Source organism: Schistocerca serialis, chromosome 9, assembly GCF_023864345.2.
Source record: "Schistocerca serialis cubense isolate TAMUIC-IGC-003099 chromosome 9, iqSchSeri2.2, whole genome shotgun sequence".
In the NCBI taxonomy this organism is placed as follows: Eukaryota; Metazoa; Arthropoda; class Insecta; order Orthoptera; family Acrididae; genus Schistocerca; species Schistocerca serialis.
The window spans coordinates 36,189,629-36,206,257 of NC_064646.1; the positions used below are offsets into that span (position 1 = coordinate 36,189,629).

General features: G+C 41.8%; 1 protein-coding gene across 1 annotated transcript in view; it reads right to left on the reverse strand.

Annotated features, from left to right (window-relative positions):
• The window catches only part of LOC126418805 (putative fatty acyl-CoA reductase CG5065), a 129,712-nt gene that overhangs the window by 44,093 nt on the left and 68,990 nt on the right, over positions 1–16,629 (reverse strand). The window contains exon 5 of the mRNA XM_050085742.1: positions 13,350–13,542. Within this exon, the coding sequence (XP_049941699.1) occupies positions 13,350–13,542 (193 nt within the window). The remainder of the gene's footprint in view (positions 1–13,349; positions 13,543–16,629) is intronic.

Genomic DNA, 16,629 nt, shown 5'->3' on the forward strand with positions numbered 1-16,629 from the left:
ATGGGACCCCTGATATGTCTAGATGTGACTAACAGGTGACACATTTGTAAGCGTCCTCTCTGATCACCTGCATCCATTTGTGTGCATTGTGCATCCCGACAGACTTGGGCAATTCCAGCAGGATAATGCGACACCCCACACATCCAGCATTGCTACAGAGTGGCTCCAGGAACACCCTTCCAAGTTTAAACATTTCTATTGTCCACCAAACTCCCCAGACATGAACATTATTGAGCATATCTGGGATGCCTTGCAACATGCTGTTCAGAAGAGACCTCGACCCCCTCATACTCTTACAGATTTATGGACAGCCCTGCAGGATTCATGGTGTCAATTCCCTCCAGCACTACTTCAGACATTATTGCAGTCCATGCCAAGCTGTGTTGTGGCACTTCTGCATGCTTGCAGGGCCCTACACAATATTTGGAAGGTGTACCAGTCTCTTTGGCTCTTTAGTGTATCATTGCCCAGCATCAAGCTTTCATGGAACAACAGCAGGCTCTTGCAACCGCTCTCAATCAACTGGTTTCTGGATGTTCACTGCAGACTACTCTTCTGTCACGGCAACTTTCACCCTTTCCAGATGTGATAAATTGGCTGAAGATTGGGCTCCCATGAGACACAGTTGTATGAACATTTCCAGGATTTTCATCTGGGTGATGCAAGCCTGTGGAGGGCTTTCTTCTTTCCTGGCTTTCACTGCAACTTGCACCTTTGCAAGTACCAGCAAGCTTATCATTTGATGAAATGTGCAAGCTTCTCTCAACCTATTACTGTGACAGAATGCATGTAATTGCAGTGCATGTAGAATTTTATTATTGTCAGAAACATCCAAACCAATCTTAAGAAGCCTGTCTGCAGAATTACATGGGTTGAGCCATCATTGTAAATTGATCACTAGTAGAATCCTACGCTGGTCACATGGTGCATAATGTTATTTTCTGGCCCCAGACAGGGAAGTCCATGAAAAAGTGCTTTAATGTGAGTACCTGATGCTTTCAGATGTGCTCAATATAGCACAGTGCTTTGAAGTGTCACGGGCATGGGCAATCAGATTCTGTGAGGGTGGGAGGGGGGGGGGGGGGGGGGAGTGTATCAGAAGTTGTTCAGTCAATCCCTGTTAGGCATGCTCCAAGTGTTCAGGATGACAGGGAAGCCATTGCCACAGTACAACCTTCAACTCAGAGTCACACGGGGCACTGACAGTTAGGCCATGGCAGCAACAGGCCTTTCACAACAGCAGCTGTGTGCCCCCCTTCCATCTTGACCATGCTGCTTCATCCAACACGAACTTGCTGTGTGCCCTAAGCATTGGGCTGTTTGCAACAAGTGTCTAAAGAAAGGCCACATTGCATTGGTGTGTAACTCCTCTTTAAACTTGTTGGACACAGTAGTACTGATGGACATAAACTGCATCTCTACAGTGACTGTCTCCTTGAACAAATTTTTTATTGACTTGTGTATGTTTAATAAACTCCTAAAAATGCAAGTAGACACAGAAGCTGCAGTGACTTGAGTAAACACACAAATGTAAGGGGATGTGGGTCCCCCTCACCTCACACATATTTCATAGAAGTTGGCTAGCTATAATAAACAGCAGATTTCTATCCTAGGTCAGTTCTCTGCACCTGTATTACATATCTGTTGTTCACACTCTCACCTTCCTTGTTGTGGATCATTTTCGCACTGCAGACCTGTTCTGGTTAGATGTGTATAACACATTTGGTTTCACCATTGCCAATGAAGTAAATTTAGTGTCAGATCAAGTTCCATATCAGCAACTGGAGTCCTTCTGCTCTGAGTTTTTGTCTCCATTTTCCCCTGATCTTGGGTGGCTACTGATTTTCATGCCCACATTACTGTGGAAGGGTCCGTCCACCCTCTTCCCCACACCCCCCACCCCCTCCCCACCCTCTAGGAGCCTATTTCTTCCAGTAGAATGGACTACACCACTGGTCATCATTAAAAATCTGAGTGTAATCTTTGCCTCTGTGAGACTTCATTGTCACATTTAATGTACAGTCTGTGATAGATAGCCGGCCGCAGTGGCTGAGCGGTTCTAGGTGGTTCAGTCCGGAACCACACGACTGCTACGGTCGCAGGTTCGAATCCTGCCTCAGGCATGGATGTGTGTGATTTCCTTAGGTTAATTAGGTTTAAGTAGTTCTAATTTCTAGGGGACTGATGACCTCAGATGTTAAGTCCCATAGTGCTCAGAGCCAGTTTGCACTTTTTTCTGTGATAGATACGTACCCTTTGCCCTGCCCTGACAAGTTGCTCGCAAAATTATCAGGTGGCCAGTACTTTCCGAAGACTGATTTGTCAGAAGCATAACTCCAGCTCCCCTTATATGAGGCCCCTAGACACTTTCTCATTGTCAATACACCTTTTAGCTTTTACCAATATCAGTGCTTGGCCTTTTGGTGTCTAGTGTTTCTGCAATTTTTCAACATTTGAGAACAGCTGACAGCCTCTGTGCCCAGCTGCATCAATTACCTCGACACTATCATTGTTTCAGACTCTTCTACCGAAGACCACCTTAGCAACCTCTGATTATTGTTTTCTGTTTCGCAGTCCGCAGGTCTCAAGTACAGCGTTGCCAAGTCTCACTTTTTTTCAGCCAACAATTGAGGTTCCTCACACAGAGGTCAAGCCATTGCATCACCATGTTGCGGCAATTGCAGTATTGCCGTGGCTGACCCCCATTAAGGAACTGCAGGCATTTCTAGGTAAAGTTGCGTACTACTGTAAGTTTTTACTGGGCACATCCTCTGTTGCTCAGCCACTGCAAGCACTTTTGCATAAAAATGTGCCTTTTTTCTGGTTCCCAGCTTGTGATCGAGTATTTACTTTGCTTAAATCTGTGGCTGTCCACTTTTCAGTTGTGTCAGCGTTTTGTTTTGGCTACTGATGCCTCTCAGCATGGTCTTGGCAGAGTGTTGGCACACAAATAAGTGGACAGTTCTGAACCACCCATTGCTTATATTTTTAAGCCTTTAACTTCTGCTCAGCAGCAGTATTCTCAGATTGAAAAAGAGGCTTTAGTAATTATGTTCATTCTCAAGAAATTTCACTTCTTCTTGTATGGTTTTAAGTTCCATTTAATCACAGATCACAAGCCACTGGTTGCTCTTTTTAACCCTTCCGCTTCCATACCGGAGAAGCATGTGCGTCATTGCAGCACTGGGCTTACTTCCTCTCTTGTTATCGTTTTCAGATTCATTACCGGCTGATAGCCCGACAAGACAATGCCGATGCCTTATCTCGCCTTCTGATCAGGCCGGACCTGGCGTCTGATCAGAATTATCTGCTCCGTTTCTATTTAGACATTGAGAACCAGAATGCGGTCGATGGTTTTCCCTTCATTAGTGACACGATAGCATCACCTGTCATCACAGATCCTATAATTGGTTGGTCCTCTCTTTTGTGCTGCACAGTTGACCAGAAAAACCCTGGCTCGTATGTAATTACTTCTTCCTCCGGCACTGCCTTTCTGTGTTTGACAGGGTTCTTTTGTTAACTACGGAGGATGCTGCTCCCAGGGTTTTGCTTCTTGCTTCCGTGTGCTGTAATGTACTACAGCTTCTGCATGTCAGTCACTGGAAGATGTCTCACACCAAAGCATTGGCCTGCCAGCATGTGTATTGGCCAGGCATAGATGAGACATTATGCAGCTTATCACTACTTGCACTCACTGTGCTCAGCAACAGATGGCCCCACAGGTGTCTGTATCCCCCTGGCTGATGCTGCAGCACCCATGGGAGTGTCTACATGTTGATTTTGTTGGGCCCTTTCTAAATAAGTATTGGCTCATTCTACTAGACACCTATTCCACGTTTCCCTATGTGCGCATTGTCCAACTACATCCTTGGCGGTCACTATTTCAGGCCTGTCTTGTTGTTGTTGTTGTTGTGGTCTTCAGTCCTGAGACTGGTTTGATGCAGCTCTCCATGCTACTCTATCCTGTGCAAGATTCTTCATCTCCCAGTACCTACTGCAGCCTACATCCTTCTGAATCTGCTTAGTGTACTCATCTCTTGGTCTCCCTCTTCGATTTTTACCCTACACGCTGCCCTCCAATACTAAATTGGTGATCCCTCGATGTCTCAGAACATGTCCTACCAACCAATCCCTTCTTCTAGTCAAGTTGTGCCACAAGCTCCTCTTCTCCCCAATCCTATTCAATACTTCCTCATTAGTTATGTGATCTACCCATCTAATCTTCAGCATTCTTTTGTAGCACCACATTTCAAGAGCTTCTGTTCTCTTCTTGTCCAAACTATTTATCGTCCACGTTTCACTTCCATACATGGCTACACTCCATACAAATACTTTCAGAATAGACTTCCTGACACTTAAATCTATACTCGATGTTAACAAATTTCTCTTCTTCAGAAACGCTTTCCTTGCCATTGCCAGTCTTCATTTTATATCCTCTCTACTTCGACCATCATCAGTTATTTTGCTCCCCAAATAGCAAAACTCCTTTACTACTTTAAGTGTCATTTCTTAATCTAATTCCCTCACCATCAACCGATTTAATTCGACTACATTCCATTATCCTCGTTTTGCTTTTGTGATGTTCATCTTATACCCTCCTTTCAAGACACTGTCCATTCCGTTCAACTGCTCTTCCAAGTCCTTTTCTGTCTCTGACAGAATTACAATGTTATCGGCAAAACTCAAAGTTTTTATTTCTTCTCCATGGATTTTAATACCTACTCTGAACTTTTCTTTTGTTTCCTTTATTGCTTGCTCAATATACAGATTGAATAACATCGGGGATAGGCTACAACCCTGTCTCACTCCCTTTCATGCCCCCTTGGCTCTTATAACTGCCATCTGGTTTCTGTACAAATTGTAAATATCCTTTCGCTCCCTGTATTTTACCCCTGCCACCTTCAGAATTTGAAAGAGCGTATTCCAGTCAACATTGTCAAAAGCTTTCTCTAAGTCTACAAATGCGAGAAACTTAGGTTTGCCTGTCTTAGATTTTTGCAGTTGAGAGACTTCTGTATAGTGTGGTTACCAATAATGGCCCCCAGTTTGTTTCTTGAGAACTTGCATATTTTTTTTCAGGATAGTGGTGTTTGTCATCTTGCGGCTCCCCGTTTCGTTCTCAGTCTAATGGTGAGGCTTAACACATTGTTCGCACGTTTAAAACTCAGATCTGGAAGTATGTATCTGAGAGGTCCCCAGAAGCTGCTTTAGTCCATTTATTGAGTTTGCACCATTTCACTCCAGTGGGAGATGAGAGCCCCGTGAAGCTGCTACTTAGAATCCAACTGTGGACCCTCCTTCACGTGCTGCATCCTATGCTGCGTCTGCCAGAATTGCCAATGTGAAGATTCCGGCTGGGGGTGCTTGTCTGGGCTCAGTGTTTTGGCTGCCAGCCAAATTGGATTTTTGCCACCATCAAGTGCCAGGGCCAGCACTTATGCATCGTCCATACTCTTGATGGGTGGATGTCGGTGACTCAGACCAGCTGCGCGCTGCACACAGCAGAGTCTTTTCGGGAGGGCCCATTGCCTTCCCTGTCCCCATTGCTTCCGATGCCTGTTCCTGTGTCACAGAAGGTCTGCATTGCACTGCAGAGGGCTGCTGCCTGATAGATCACTATCTGCGGTTCCTGCCTCCACTCCCATTCCCACACTCTCATCACCAGAGCAGCCCCTGTACACCTGATGCCACAACCGCTCCCGTCTCTGTTGCCGGGTCCTGTGTGATTGTCGTCTCTGATGCCCCCGATGATGCCTGCAGTGCTGACTGCTGACCTCAACAAGGACATCACTACGGAGATGCCGACCCCAATCCTGCTCTGTGTCCTCTCACAAAAGGGGGGCACAGTGTGCCAACCTGTCCCCTCATCACTTGTGCCCCTACTTACCGGCAATTGCCCGCCATGTGCTGCAGCAGCCAGCATCGTCGTGTGATGAAGTGGACATCAGTGCCATCGTTGGTGGTGTCCGTGACTTTTAATCTCATTACCTTGAGAAATCAGTGCTTTTTTTCATGGTACCAGTGCCTTTTCAGTTACATTGCTGTCTAGTGCCAATAGTTTTTTTTTTTTATGTGCCGTGCATTTTTCTGTACCGTGCACTTTTTCTGTACCACGTAGTTTCTATGCCTAGTTTTTTTAATGTATGTATGTGGTTTTCCACTCCCTAGAAAGGAGGAGTGATGTACCTTCACACGTGATGTATGTGATTTCACAGATCATACATGTGTACAGTTCACAGGCCTGCTTATAGAGGCCACCTGGGTCAGCCGATTTCACAGATCACACGTGTGTACAGTTCACAAGCCTGCTTATAGAGGTCACCTGGGTCAGCACCTTGGTGTACTCTGGTGAGACGCCAAAGAAAGAGTATTATTTAAGCGATCACAATGAGTGCTCAGCTTATTTTGTAGCCTGTATTACTGTTGTCCAGTCAACATCTTCAGTGCTATGACAGTCTGTACGTCATTGTATCTCAAGTGTTGCTCTATAAAGTACTATGTTCCATAAATTGTGTTTGTTCTTCCTGTGGCACGTATCACAACAGCTAACTGAAGAGCTACCTTTTGAAGTATAATTGACATGGCTACAAGACTGTTCTGCAATTTGTAAGCCAGCAAGATATGAAGTTGATTTCATCCAACATGACGCTCCTAACAGTTTCAAGGTAGCACTTACCAGTCCCTACTCAAAAGAACTGGATGGCCAGTGGCCTTGCCACAGTGGTAACATCAGTTCCCATCATATCACCAAAGTTAAGCACTGTTGGGCTTGGTTAGCACTTTACTGGCAAGTGAAGTGCACTCAGCCTTGTGAAGCCAATTGAGGAGCTACTTGATGGGGAAATAGTGGCTCTGGTCACAAAAACTGACAACGGATGGGAGAACGGTGCGCTGACCACATCCTTCTCCATATCCGCATCCAGTGATGCCTGTGGGCTGAGGGGGGGATGACAATCAGTCAGTACTGTTGAGCCTTCAAGGCCTGCTCAGATGGAGTTAGTTAAAAGAAATGAATGCTCACGAGTACAACAAAACTTGGAAGGGCAGCTCTAAATCCAACAGTCAGCAAGTTATTGTCTCAAGTGTGTTTTAATTGTCATGTCTGACACAAATGGTAAGATTACAAAATACCAATTTGACAAGCTTCAAACAGGAATACAGGGTCAATTGCAATGAGACCTTCCTTTTTGCAGTCATATGGTATGATTCATTCCACAAACAAAGAACTGGAAGTGATACAGTTCACTTTTCATACTGAATTTCTATATGGCTACCTTGAGGAAGAAATATATATATAGAAGTACCTGAAGGGCTGGTGATTGACACAAAAAATCCTGTGGTCTGTAAGTTTGAGAAACTGCCACACAACCTAAAGAAAGCTAGATGTTTCTAGAACCAGGTTGTACAGACTTTCTGGTATAGCAGGCCACAAACCTCTCACAGACTATGCAAGGGGAAAAAAAATTGGTCCAGCTACATGCAAACTGCCACATCTCACTCTGTAATTTGTGCTTCCTACCTGTTCCTGTTTGATCCATTCTAGGTTTAATTCGAGACCTTCTCAGAGTAGGGACAGTGAATGTTTACAACAAGGTCTATGAGACAAGAACAAAAATGTTTGTATGCAATAAAATGATTACTGCATAAGATTTTGGAATATTGTTATTGACCGATGAGCATAAAGTAAATGCTTTCATGTCCACAGAAACACACAAAATTGTTGGTTACCTTCAACTCCAAAAGTTCAGCACTCTACTGAAGAGGCTGATGGAGCTCACTGATTTGGGATATGTACTGTAGGATACGTGAAACACTGATGTCAGAATAATGTTGTTCCCTGCAGGCGCACATGTAACTCTTCTTGTCATGACTGCGTATTTGCATAAGTTCAAAAATAATGTACCATGAGACAAGTTGTTATTATGAATTGGGATGCCCTCACCCCAGTGACAGCTACACTTGCCTGGCTAGTAAGAGTGAAGTTATACAAGGGCTGATGCTTTGCTTTCTCGAGGGAATGAAATATGACTAAAGAAAAACTCTTTTACAAGAATGATTGGTGATATGTGGGCACTATCAGATCAGTGGTCTGTGCACCACCTTCTAGATTTTCTTTTGAAGTGTAATTTTCAAGCAAATGACACTGACTCATGCTTATTCTGTGCCACAATCAGGAGTGAAGTTGTTTCATTAGAGTTATTTGTAGATGAGTGACTTACAACCTCAAAGTACAGGAAAATGATTAGTAAAATTGGTTGTCACATCACTAAAAGGATCATTTTGTATTAGAATCTGAGATAGTCATTGTTTAGTTGGCATGGAAATTGAGGAGACTGTGCAAGAAAGAAGATGTTAATACATCAATGTGAGTACATGAGAAGAATAATTGAGAAGTTCAGAATGATCCATGTAAATTGTTTGAGTGTTCCAGCCAATCCTCAATCCTCATGTCAGTTTATTACCCACTAACAAAGTATCTGAGGTTGATAGAATACCGTACTGTGCAAAAATTGAATCACTCTGGTTTTTTCCGTTGTCATGCAACCAGATATTTTGTTTGCAGTGAAAAGTGTGAGCAAGTTTTTGAATGATGATAATAATGCAAATTAGTAAATGGTAAAGATAATTTTCCATCAACTGATCAAACTAAAAGGTTAATGTATAGAGTACCCCAAATGTAGGTAGTTGGTTATACTGATGCTGTTTATACAGGTGACCTTATATCACAAGAATTTATTTATTCCTTTGCATTCAAAATTTGGCATTGTAAAAGGGCAAAACCTGTCACTAAAACAGTGGGAATGTTGAAAAAGCTTCATGTGCTTGCATGTAACTTCAGTTCTGTCAACACAAAGCTCCTGCTTTTTGGAGATGTGCTCATATTTGTTCTTTGGTTTTGATCATTATATTTTAAAGCAACCATTGTACAGGACACTAGTTCAGTCAAATAAATAAGTGATTTAGTTGAGTCAACCATCGTAAAGGACACTAATTCAGTCAAATGTTTCATTATAATACTTATGCAGAGAATACATCTGTTTTACAAGTTTCTCTTACTGTATTTCGTAAATGGATGCTTTTGATGAATAGAAAATATACACTGTAAAGAGATTCATGATATATGTTTGTGATTTGTGGATTAGTGGACACATTTGTTATCTTAAATTTAGCAGGTTTACTAGCACTAACCAATATTGTTCACACATTTTTGTGTTAGATATGAGTACAGGTAATCTGTAATTGACTTTATCTTTTAAACCTCTGTACTTTAAGCCATTGCCACAAATTTACCAAGTTTGATAGTCAGAGACATCTATTTATAACTACTATCTGGTACAGTTAGTGGAATAAGTCATTTATACCACATGTCCATGAATAATAAATAATAATGTTAGAGAACATTTTTGCTTTGTTCTTACAGATACCAGGTTTTTCAGAAATAAGTACAGAAGATTTGTGGGATAATAGGTTGGACATAGGCAATCATTTAAGTAAATGAATATGGGGTCTCTGATGCATACTTACCTCAAAAAGTCATCAGTCTGACTGGCAATGTGATAACTGGTGGTACATATCCGTAAGTTTAATTCTCTCTCTCTCTCTCTCTCTCTCTCTCTCTCTCTCTCTCTCTCTATCTCTCTCTCTCTCCTCTCGGTCATCATCTCCATCAAAGAGGCACATTACAGGGAGATTTCCATGCTTGAGGTGATCACAGAGTGTACATAATCAAATTTTCGAGGAATGAGTTCTACAAATGCTCGACAACAGTATTTCATTTCAGATAGCATACGCTCCATTGCCCGTGCTGTAAATCCTAATTCTAGCAGTGTTTGGAGAACTCTGTGTGATGATCATTGTCATCCCTACAAGTTGTATAAGGTACAGGACCGTCTACCCACTGATTTTCCAATTCAGAATGGCTTTGTCATATGGTTTTTACAGCAAAGAATGCTAACTCCTGACCATGCAAACACTGTTCTGTGGACTGATGAACTGGCTTTCACCCATGAGTGAGTGTTCAACAGTCGCAACTCTCATGGATGGTCTTGTGAAAATCGTTGAGGTATGGCTGTTCAACTTTTTAAGGAATGATTTTCAGTTAATGTTTGGGCTGGAATTATTCACAACCAAGTAGTGCAGTCTTACATTCTTCCACACCACTCTTCCACTGGTTGTGTTTACTGTGTATTTCTGAAACATGTTCTTCCTGGTCTTCATGAAGATGTGCCACTTCAAACCAGAAGACAAATGTGCTTCCAGTGTCATGGGGTGCCTTCCCATTTCACAAATTGAGTGACAAGATGCTTGTACAGACAATATCCTTGACACTGAACTGGACATAATAGACCTTTTCACTGGCCTGCAAGATCCTCAGACCTCATACCAGCTGATTTTTATCTTTGGAGCCATGCAAGGGCTCTTGTGTAGCAAATTACTGTAAACACTATGGAAGAACACATAGCTCGAATTGTTCTTGCTGCAGGAGATGTCCGAGATCAAGCCAATGAAACATTACCCAATATCTATCATTCTGTGGTTCGATGGCTTGAGTTATGCTGTCAAGCCAGTGGTGCCCACTTTGAGTATTTACTGCAGTAATTACAATATATAGTGATGTTCACTCCAGGCAAAGCAAATGCACTTTGGTGTTGTCTGTTGCACCAACTATGAGGGAGAGACCCCTTGTTTGTATACTTAAAATGATTACCTGTGCATTTTGACACCATTTTGCACATAAATTCTTATCTAATTATTGTGACTTAATAACAGGATAGCTTCCAGAGCCATTACCATGTCCAAAAAACATTTTCTGGTTAGATGACCACATATCATGTTGTTATGCAGACCAATATTTTGGTAATTGTCGCAAATGTTGTGCATCAGATGAATGTATTAATACTCTATATCCTGTATTTTCCTTTTATTAGCTGAAATGTCGTGTGACGAGGGCCTCCCGTTGGGTAGACCATTCGCCTGGTGCAAGTCTTTCGATTTGACGCCACTTCGGCGACTTGCGCGTCGATGGGTATGAAATGATGATGATTAGGAAAACACAACACCCAGTCCCTGAGCGGAGAAAATCTCCGACCCAGCCGGGAATCGAACCCAGGCCCTTTGGATTGACAGTCTGTCGCGCTGACCACTCAGCTACCGGGGGCGGACCTTTTATTAGCTGTGAGTGAATGATAAAAATAATACTACTCATTACTTTTCATATTCTGGAATCATAAATGTCGTCTGATAAGACAATCAAGCTCTAGCCTTCATATCTCACAGACTGGCTTTTGTGCTTATTTGATCTGTTCAGTTTTACATGCATGTTGTAGATTGCTGTTGGTAATGCCTGTCTCTGGTCTATTTCTCCTTATATATGTGTCTCTTTCTTTCTGTAACTTAGAGGAAGGTAATTGCAGTTTCAGGAATTCAAGATTCACTTTTTATCACACACTTCAGTTGATCATACTATTAACCTCATTCAGTTAAATAAATCTTTTATCACAGTATTTTGAATAAGGATAGATACAAAATGGCGTGATGGAAGACTTATCACTGGAAACAAGTGAATAAGCTACATTCACTGATGAGCCAAAAAATCATTACCATCTGCTTAACAGCATGTTGATCCTCCTCTGGAATGCAATACACAAGTGAGTCTGCATGCCATAGGATCAGAGGTATGTGGGGCTAGACATCTATGCACAGGTGATGCAATTACAAGCCAAGATTTGTGGGCATGTAGCTGGTGCCAAATGGCATCCCAGTATGTTTTTATCAGGTTTAAATAAGGCAAATATGGTAGCCAAGATATTAGAGTGAGTTCACTCTCATGCTCTTCAAACCACTGCAGCACAATTGTGGTCTTGTGACGCAGGCAGTTATCGTGCTAAAACATGCTGCCACCAGCTGGGAAGACATGAAGCACAAAGAGATGCAGGTGGCCCACCATAATGTTCACATAGTCAATAGCTGTCTAGGTGCCTTCAATTACTACCACAGATTCCCGGGAAGCCCACATGAATGCCCCCACAGCATTATACTTGCTCCCAGTGGACTGTGTCTGTGGCGTGGTGCACATTTTAGCAGGCGTTCACCTGGATGACAGCATAACAGGACACAACTGTGTACCTAATGTAGCAAGAAACTTGAGTAATCATCCCAGGTGACACAATTTTCATTGATTCCTGGTCCAGTCTGAGTCAGCCTGTGCATGCTGCAGTTATAACTGATGATGCTATTGGGTCAACATAGGAAAACGGGAAGTGAGGAAGACTGGGATTTAATATCCCATCAATGTCCACATCATTAGAGATGGAGCATAAGCTTGTACTGTTTCAAGGATGGAGAAGGAAACTGGCCAGGCCCTGTCAAAGGAACAATCCCAGTATTTGACTGGAATGACTGTGGGAACTCAGATGGCTGGATGCAGATTAGAGACATGGATGGTCCTCTCAAATGCGAGTCCAATGTTCTAACGACAGCATCAGACAAACAGTCAACCAGGTTGACCATTTCTGAGATGCCTGCCCATGCACCAAGCCATTATAATTGACCTTTGCAAAAATCACTTATGTCAGTGGATTTTCCCATTTGCAACCCATATCGTCACTAGAATGATTTCTCATTTCTCTGTGTTCCACATATATATTTTTGTTACCACATTACATGTCCACAATACCACATCCAGTCTTGCACTGGGCAGTGGTAATGATAATGATGATGAAGAAGATAATAATAATAATAATAATAATAATAATAATAATAATAATAATAACAATAACAATAACAATAATAATAATAATAACCTGACATCATACTTACCAATAAAAAGAAGAAATTAACACAACTAATCGAAATATCCATACCCAATACAACAAATATACAGAAGAAAACAGGAGAAAAAATTGAAAAATACATCCAACTGGCTGAGGAAGTCAAGGACATGTGGCATCAGGATAAAGTTGACATTATACCAATTATACTATCAACTACAGGATTCATATCACACAATATCCACCAGTACATCAACACAATACAGCTACATCCAAACATATATATACAACTACAGAAATCTGTAATTATTGATACATGTTCAATTACTCGAAAGTTCCTAAATGCAATGTAACATATACCGTACAGTTAAAAGGAAGTCACGCTTGATCGAGGTCCGCGTCACTTTCCATTTTTAACCAGACATAACATCTGAGAAAGGAAAGTAATAACAATAACACAGTCTGAAAGAAAGTAAAGAATAACCATTCAAAACTATGTCTTAGATTGTTGCCTTTTGCAGACAACTGATCATTAAATTGGGCAGTGCACACTATGTGCAATATCAGAACAATACATACTTGTTGACAGCTGTGTCCCATGCAGCTGCTATCAGGGAATTGGCAACAAAGTCCACTGGCAGAAGATCAGTATGCATGTTACCGTCACCTCGCAATGACCGCAGGATTCCCGAGGAAGCTCCAATTAATAATCCCATAGGTCCATTATGGGTATCCACCCATCCTGGGAATGGGTCTTTCAAGGCAGGACAAACTGTTATGAGAAAAGAATGACAAATATTGACAAAGCTTTGTAACATTATAGACACTAATAAACAGAAATACTCTGCACAATCTTAATGAAATGAGCATGCCCACTTCAAAGCTAAATAATGATAGAAAATATTCAGTATTATCGTAGATAATAGAAAGGTCCTTAAATTGTAGTGACAGTCTTAATTTCTATTTCTTCTGTTCTGTGTCTTTAAAGAGCTCTCAGATGAATCATTTTACAGAGCTATAGAGTAATACATATGAGGGCGTGCTGCAAAGTAATACCTCAGAAATTTTTACGTGAAAACTCTTAAACATTTTTAAATAAAACAAACTTAATTAGTGTTCTAAGTCTTTATGCTTCATGTCCACATATTTATTACTCAACATAGTCACTCTAGTGATGAACACATTTCTCCAAACGAGAGGCCGCTTATTGATACTGTCACTGTAGAATGTTTGACTTAGTTGGTCCAACTACAGCCTCATGTCTGCTTGCACCACTCAATCACTATCAAAATGAAGTTGTTAAAGATGTGGTAAGTTTTCTACAATGGAAACTCCAGGTAGGACTATCAATAACGTAGGGAAAAATAGACTGCTACTTGCTATAAACAAGACATGTTAAGTTGCAGATAGGCATCATTAAAGGACACTTACATAAAGGTTTTGGATGGGGCCAAAAGCTTTACGCAAGTGTCTTCCTTAATCGTGCCTGTCTGCAACTTAATGTGTCTTCTTTATGGTAAGTAGCAATCTATGTTTTCCCACATTGTTGGTACTCTTCTGGAAAAAGATGAAAACTGGATGGGGCCAAGTTGGGACTGTATGGAAGATGATCGATGACAGTGAACCTGAGGTGTCAGATTGTCGCAGATGTCACAGCACTCGTGTGTGGTTTGATGTCGTCATGCTGAAGGAGAGAGTGCTCCATGTGTGGACAAACTCTTCAAATGTGTGCTTTTAGTTTTCTGATGGTCTTGTAGTACACCAGCATAGTTAGGTTACGTGCTGCCATATTACACACTACAATTTAGAACCCTCTAGTAGCAAAGAGTTTGCACAGTTTGAAGCCCTCTAGTGACAGGTGGTTGCAATTTGAGTCAGTGAAGTGGGAAAGTTGACTGAGTAATATGCATCGGATGTAATATATCAACCAATCTTGAGAAGAGAATGAAAAATTCAGAGTCATTACTTTCGAGTACTCTCTCTCATAAGCATATACAGTTTCTGATCGACAGTATCCAGACATTCCTTTGTATGTGTAACTGATGAATAGATATTACAACAGGAGACCATACAATACAAAAGAAGGCAAGGTGTATTGTGTTGTCAATAGAGAAGCAGTAATGGGTCTTTTAGGAGAGGTCAGTAATTTTGAATGTGGAATACTCACTGAACGTCATCTGATTAACAAACCCGCCAGGGACATTTCAATCATCCTAAAGCTGTCCAAGTCGATTGTTGCTAGTTGATTGTGAAGGAACAGCCACAGCTAAACCAAGACCATGCAGACATCATGTAGTGTCAGACAGAGATCATCAACCATCGTGGAGGCTGGTTGTAAAAATGGCATGAAATCAGGGCAAGGATCACTTGTGAGTCTCAGAATGTTATCAGCAGTCCATCCAGCACAATGGTGGTGTACAGGAAGTTAAAAAGAATGGAGTGCAATGGTTGGGCAGCTCTTCATAAGCCATACATCTCTGTAGTGACTGCTGGGTGCAACTTGAGGTGGTGTAAAAGAGCAGCATCACTGGACAATGGATGACTGGAAACAAATGATTTGGAATGATGAACCACTGTCACTGTAAATCATCCTGGCAGATTAAAACTGTTTGCTGAACTGAGACTCGAACTCGTGACCTTTGCCTTTCACGGGCAAGTGCTCTACTGACAGATACCCAAGCGTGACTCGTGGCCCACCTTCACAGCTTTACTTCCGCCAGTACTTCATTTCTGACTTTCCAAAGTCTGCAGAAGGTCTACTGCACACAGTTTTAATCTGCTGGGAAGTTTCATGTCAACTCACACTCCACTGAAGACTGAAAATTTAATTTTGGAAACATCGCCTAGGCTGTGGCTAAGCTATGCCTCCATATCCTTTCTTCCAGGACTGCTAGTCTAGCAAGTTTCGTGGGAGACCACCTGTGATGCACAGAAAGTAGGCGATGAGGTACTGGTGGAAGTAAAACTGTGAGGACAGGTTGTGAGTTGTGATTGGGTAGGTCTGTCAGTGGAGCACTACACCATCAAAGGCAAAGGTCCTGAGTTCGAATCTTAGTCCGACAAACAGTTTAAAGTGCCAGGAAGTTTCATATCAGGTACATTCCACTGAAAATTTCATTCCAACACCGTCATTATAACTTATCACAATCCAAAGGAAGAGTTTGAATTTGACAAATGCCTGTCACATATAGGACCAACAGTGAAGTAAGGAGGTGATGGTGCTATGGTATCCAGGGGTTTTTCATGGTCAGGATATGGCCCTTTATTATGCTTAAGAAAATACTAAATGTGGAAGAATATGAACACATTTTACAGCAATGTGTACTGTGTACAGTAGAAGAGCAGTGTGGGTATGATGATAGTTTGTATCAAACAGTGGAAAATCCAGGATGGAATGTAACAATATTATAAGAAGGAAAGTTGCTACTCACCATATATCAGAGATGCTGAGTTGCAGATGTTATTGTTGTTGTGGTCTTCAGTCCTGAGACTGGTTTGATGCAGCTCTCCATGCTACTCTATCCTGTGCAAGCTTCTTCATCTCCCAGTACTTACTGCAACCTACATCCTTCTGAATCTGTTTAGTGTATTCATCTCTTGGTCGCCCTCTATGATTTTTACCCTCCACACTGCCCTCCAATGCTAAATTTGTGATCCCTTGATGCCTCAGAACATGTCCTACCAACTGGTCCCTTCTTCTTGTCAAGTTGTGCCACAAACTCATCTTCTCCTCAATCCTATTCAATACCTCGTCATTAGTTATGTGATCTACCCATCTAATCTTCAGCATTCTTCTGTAGGCACAACAAAAAGATTCTCACAATTACAGCTCTCAGCCATTAAGGCCTTCGTCAAGTGT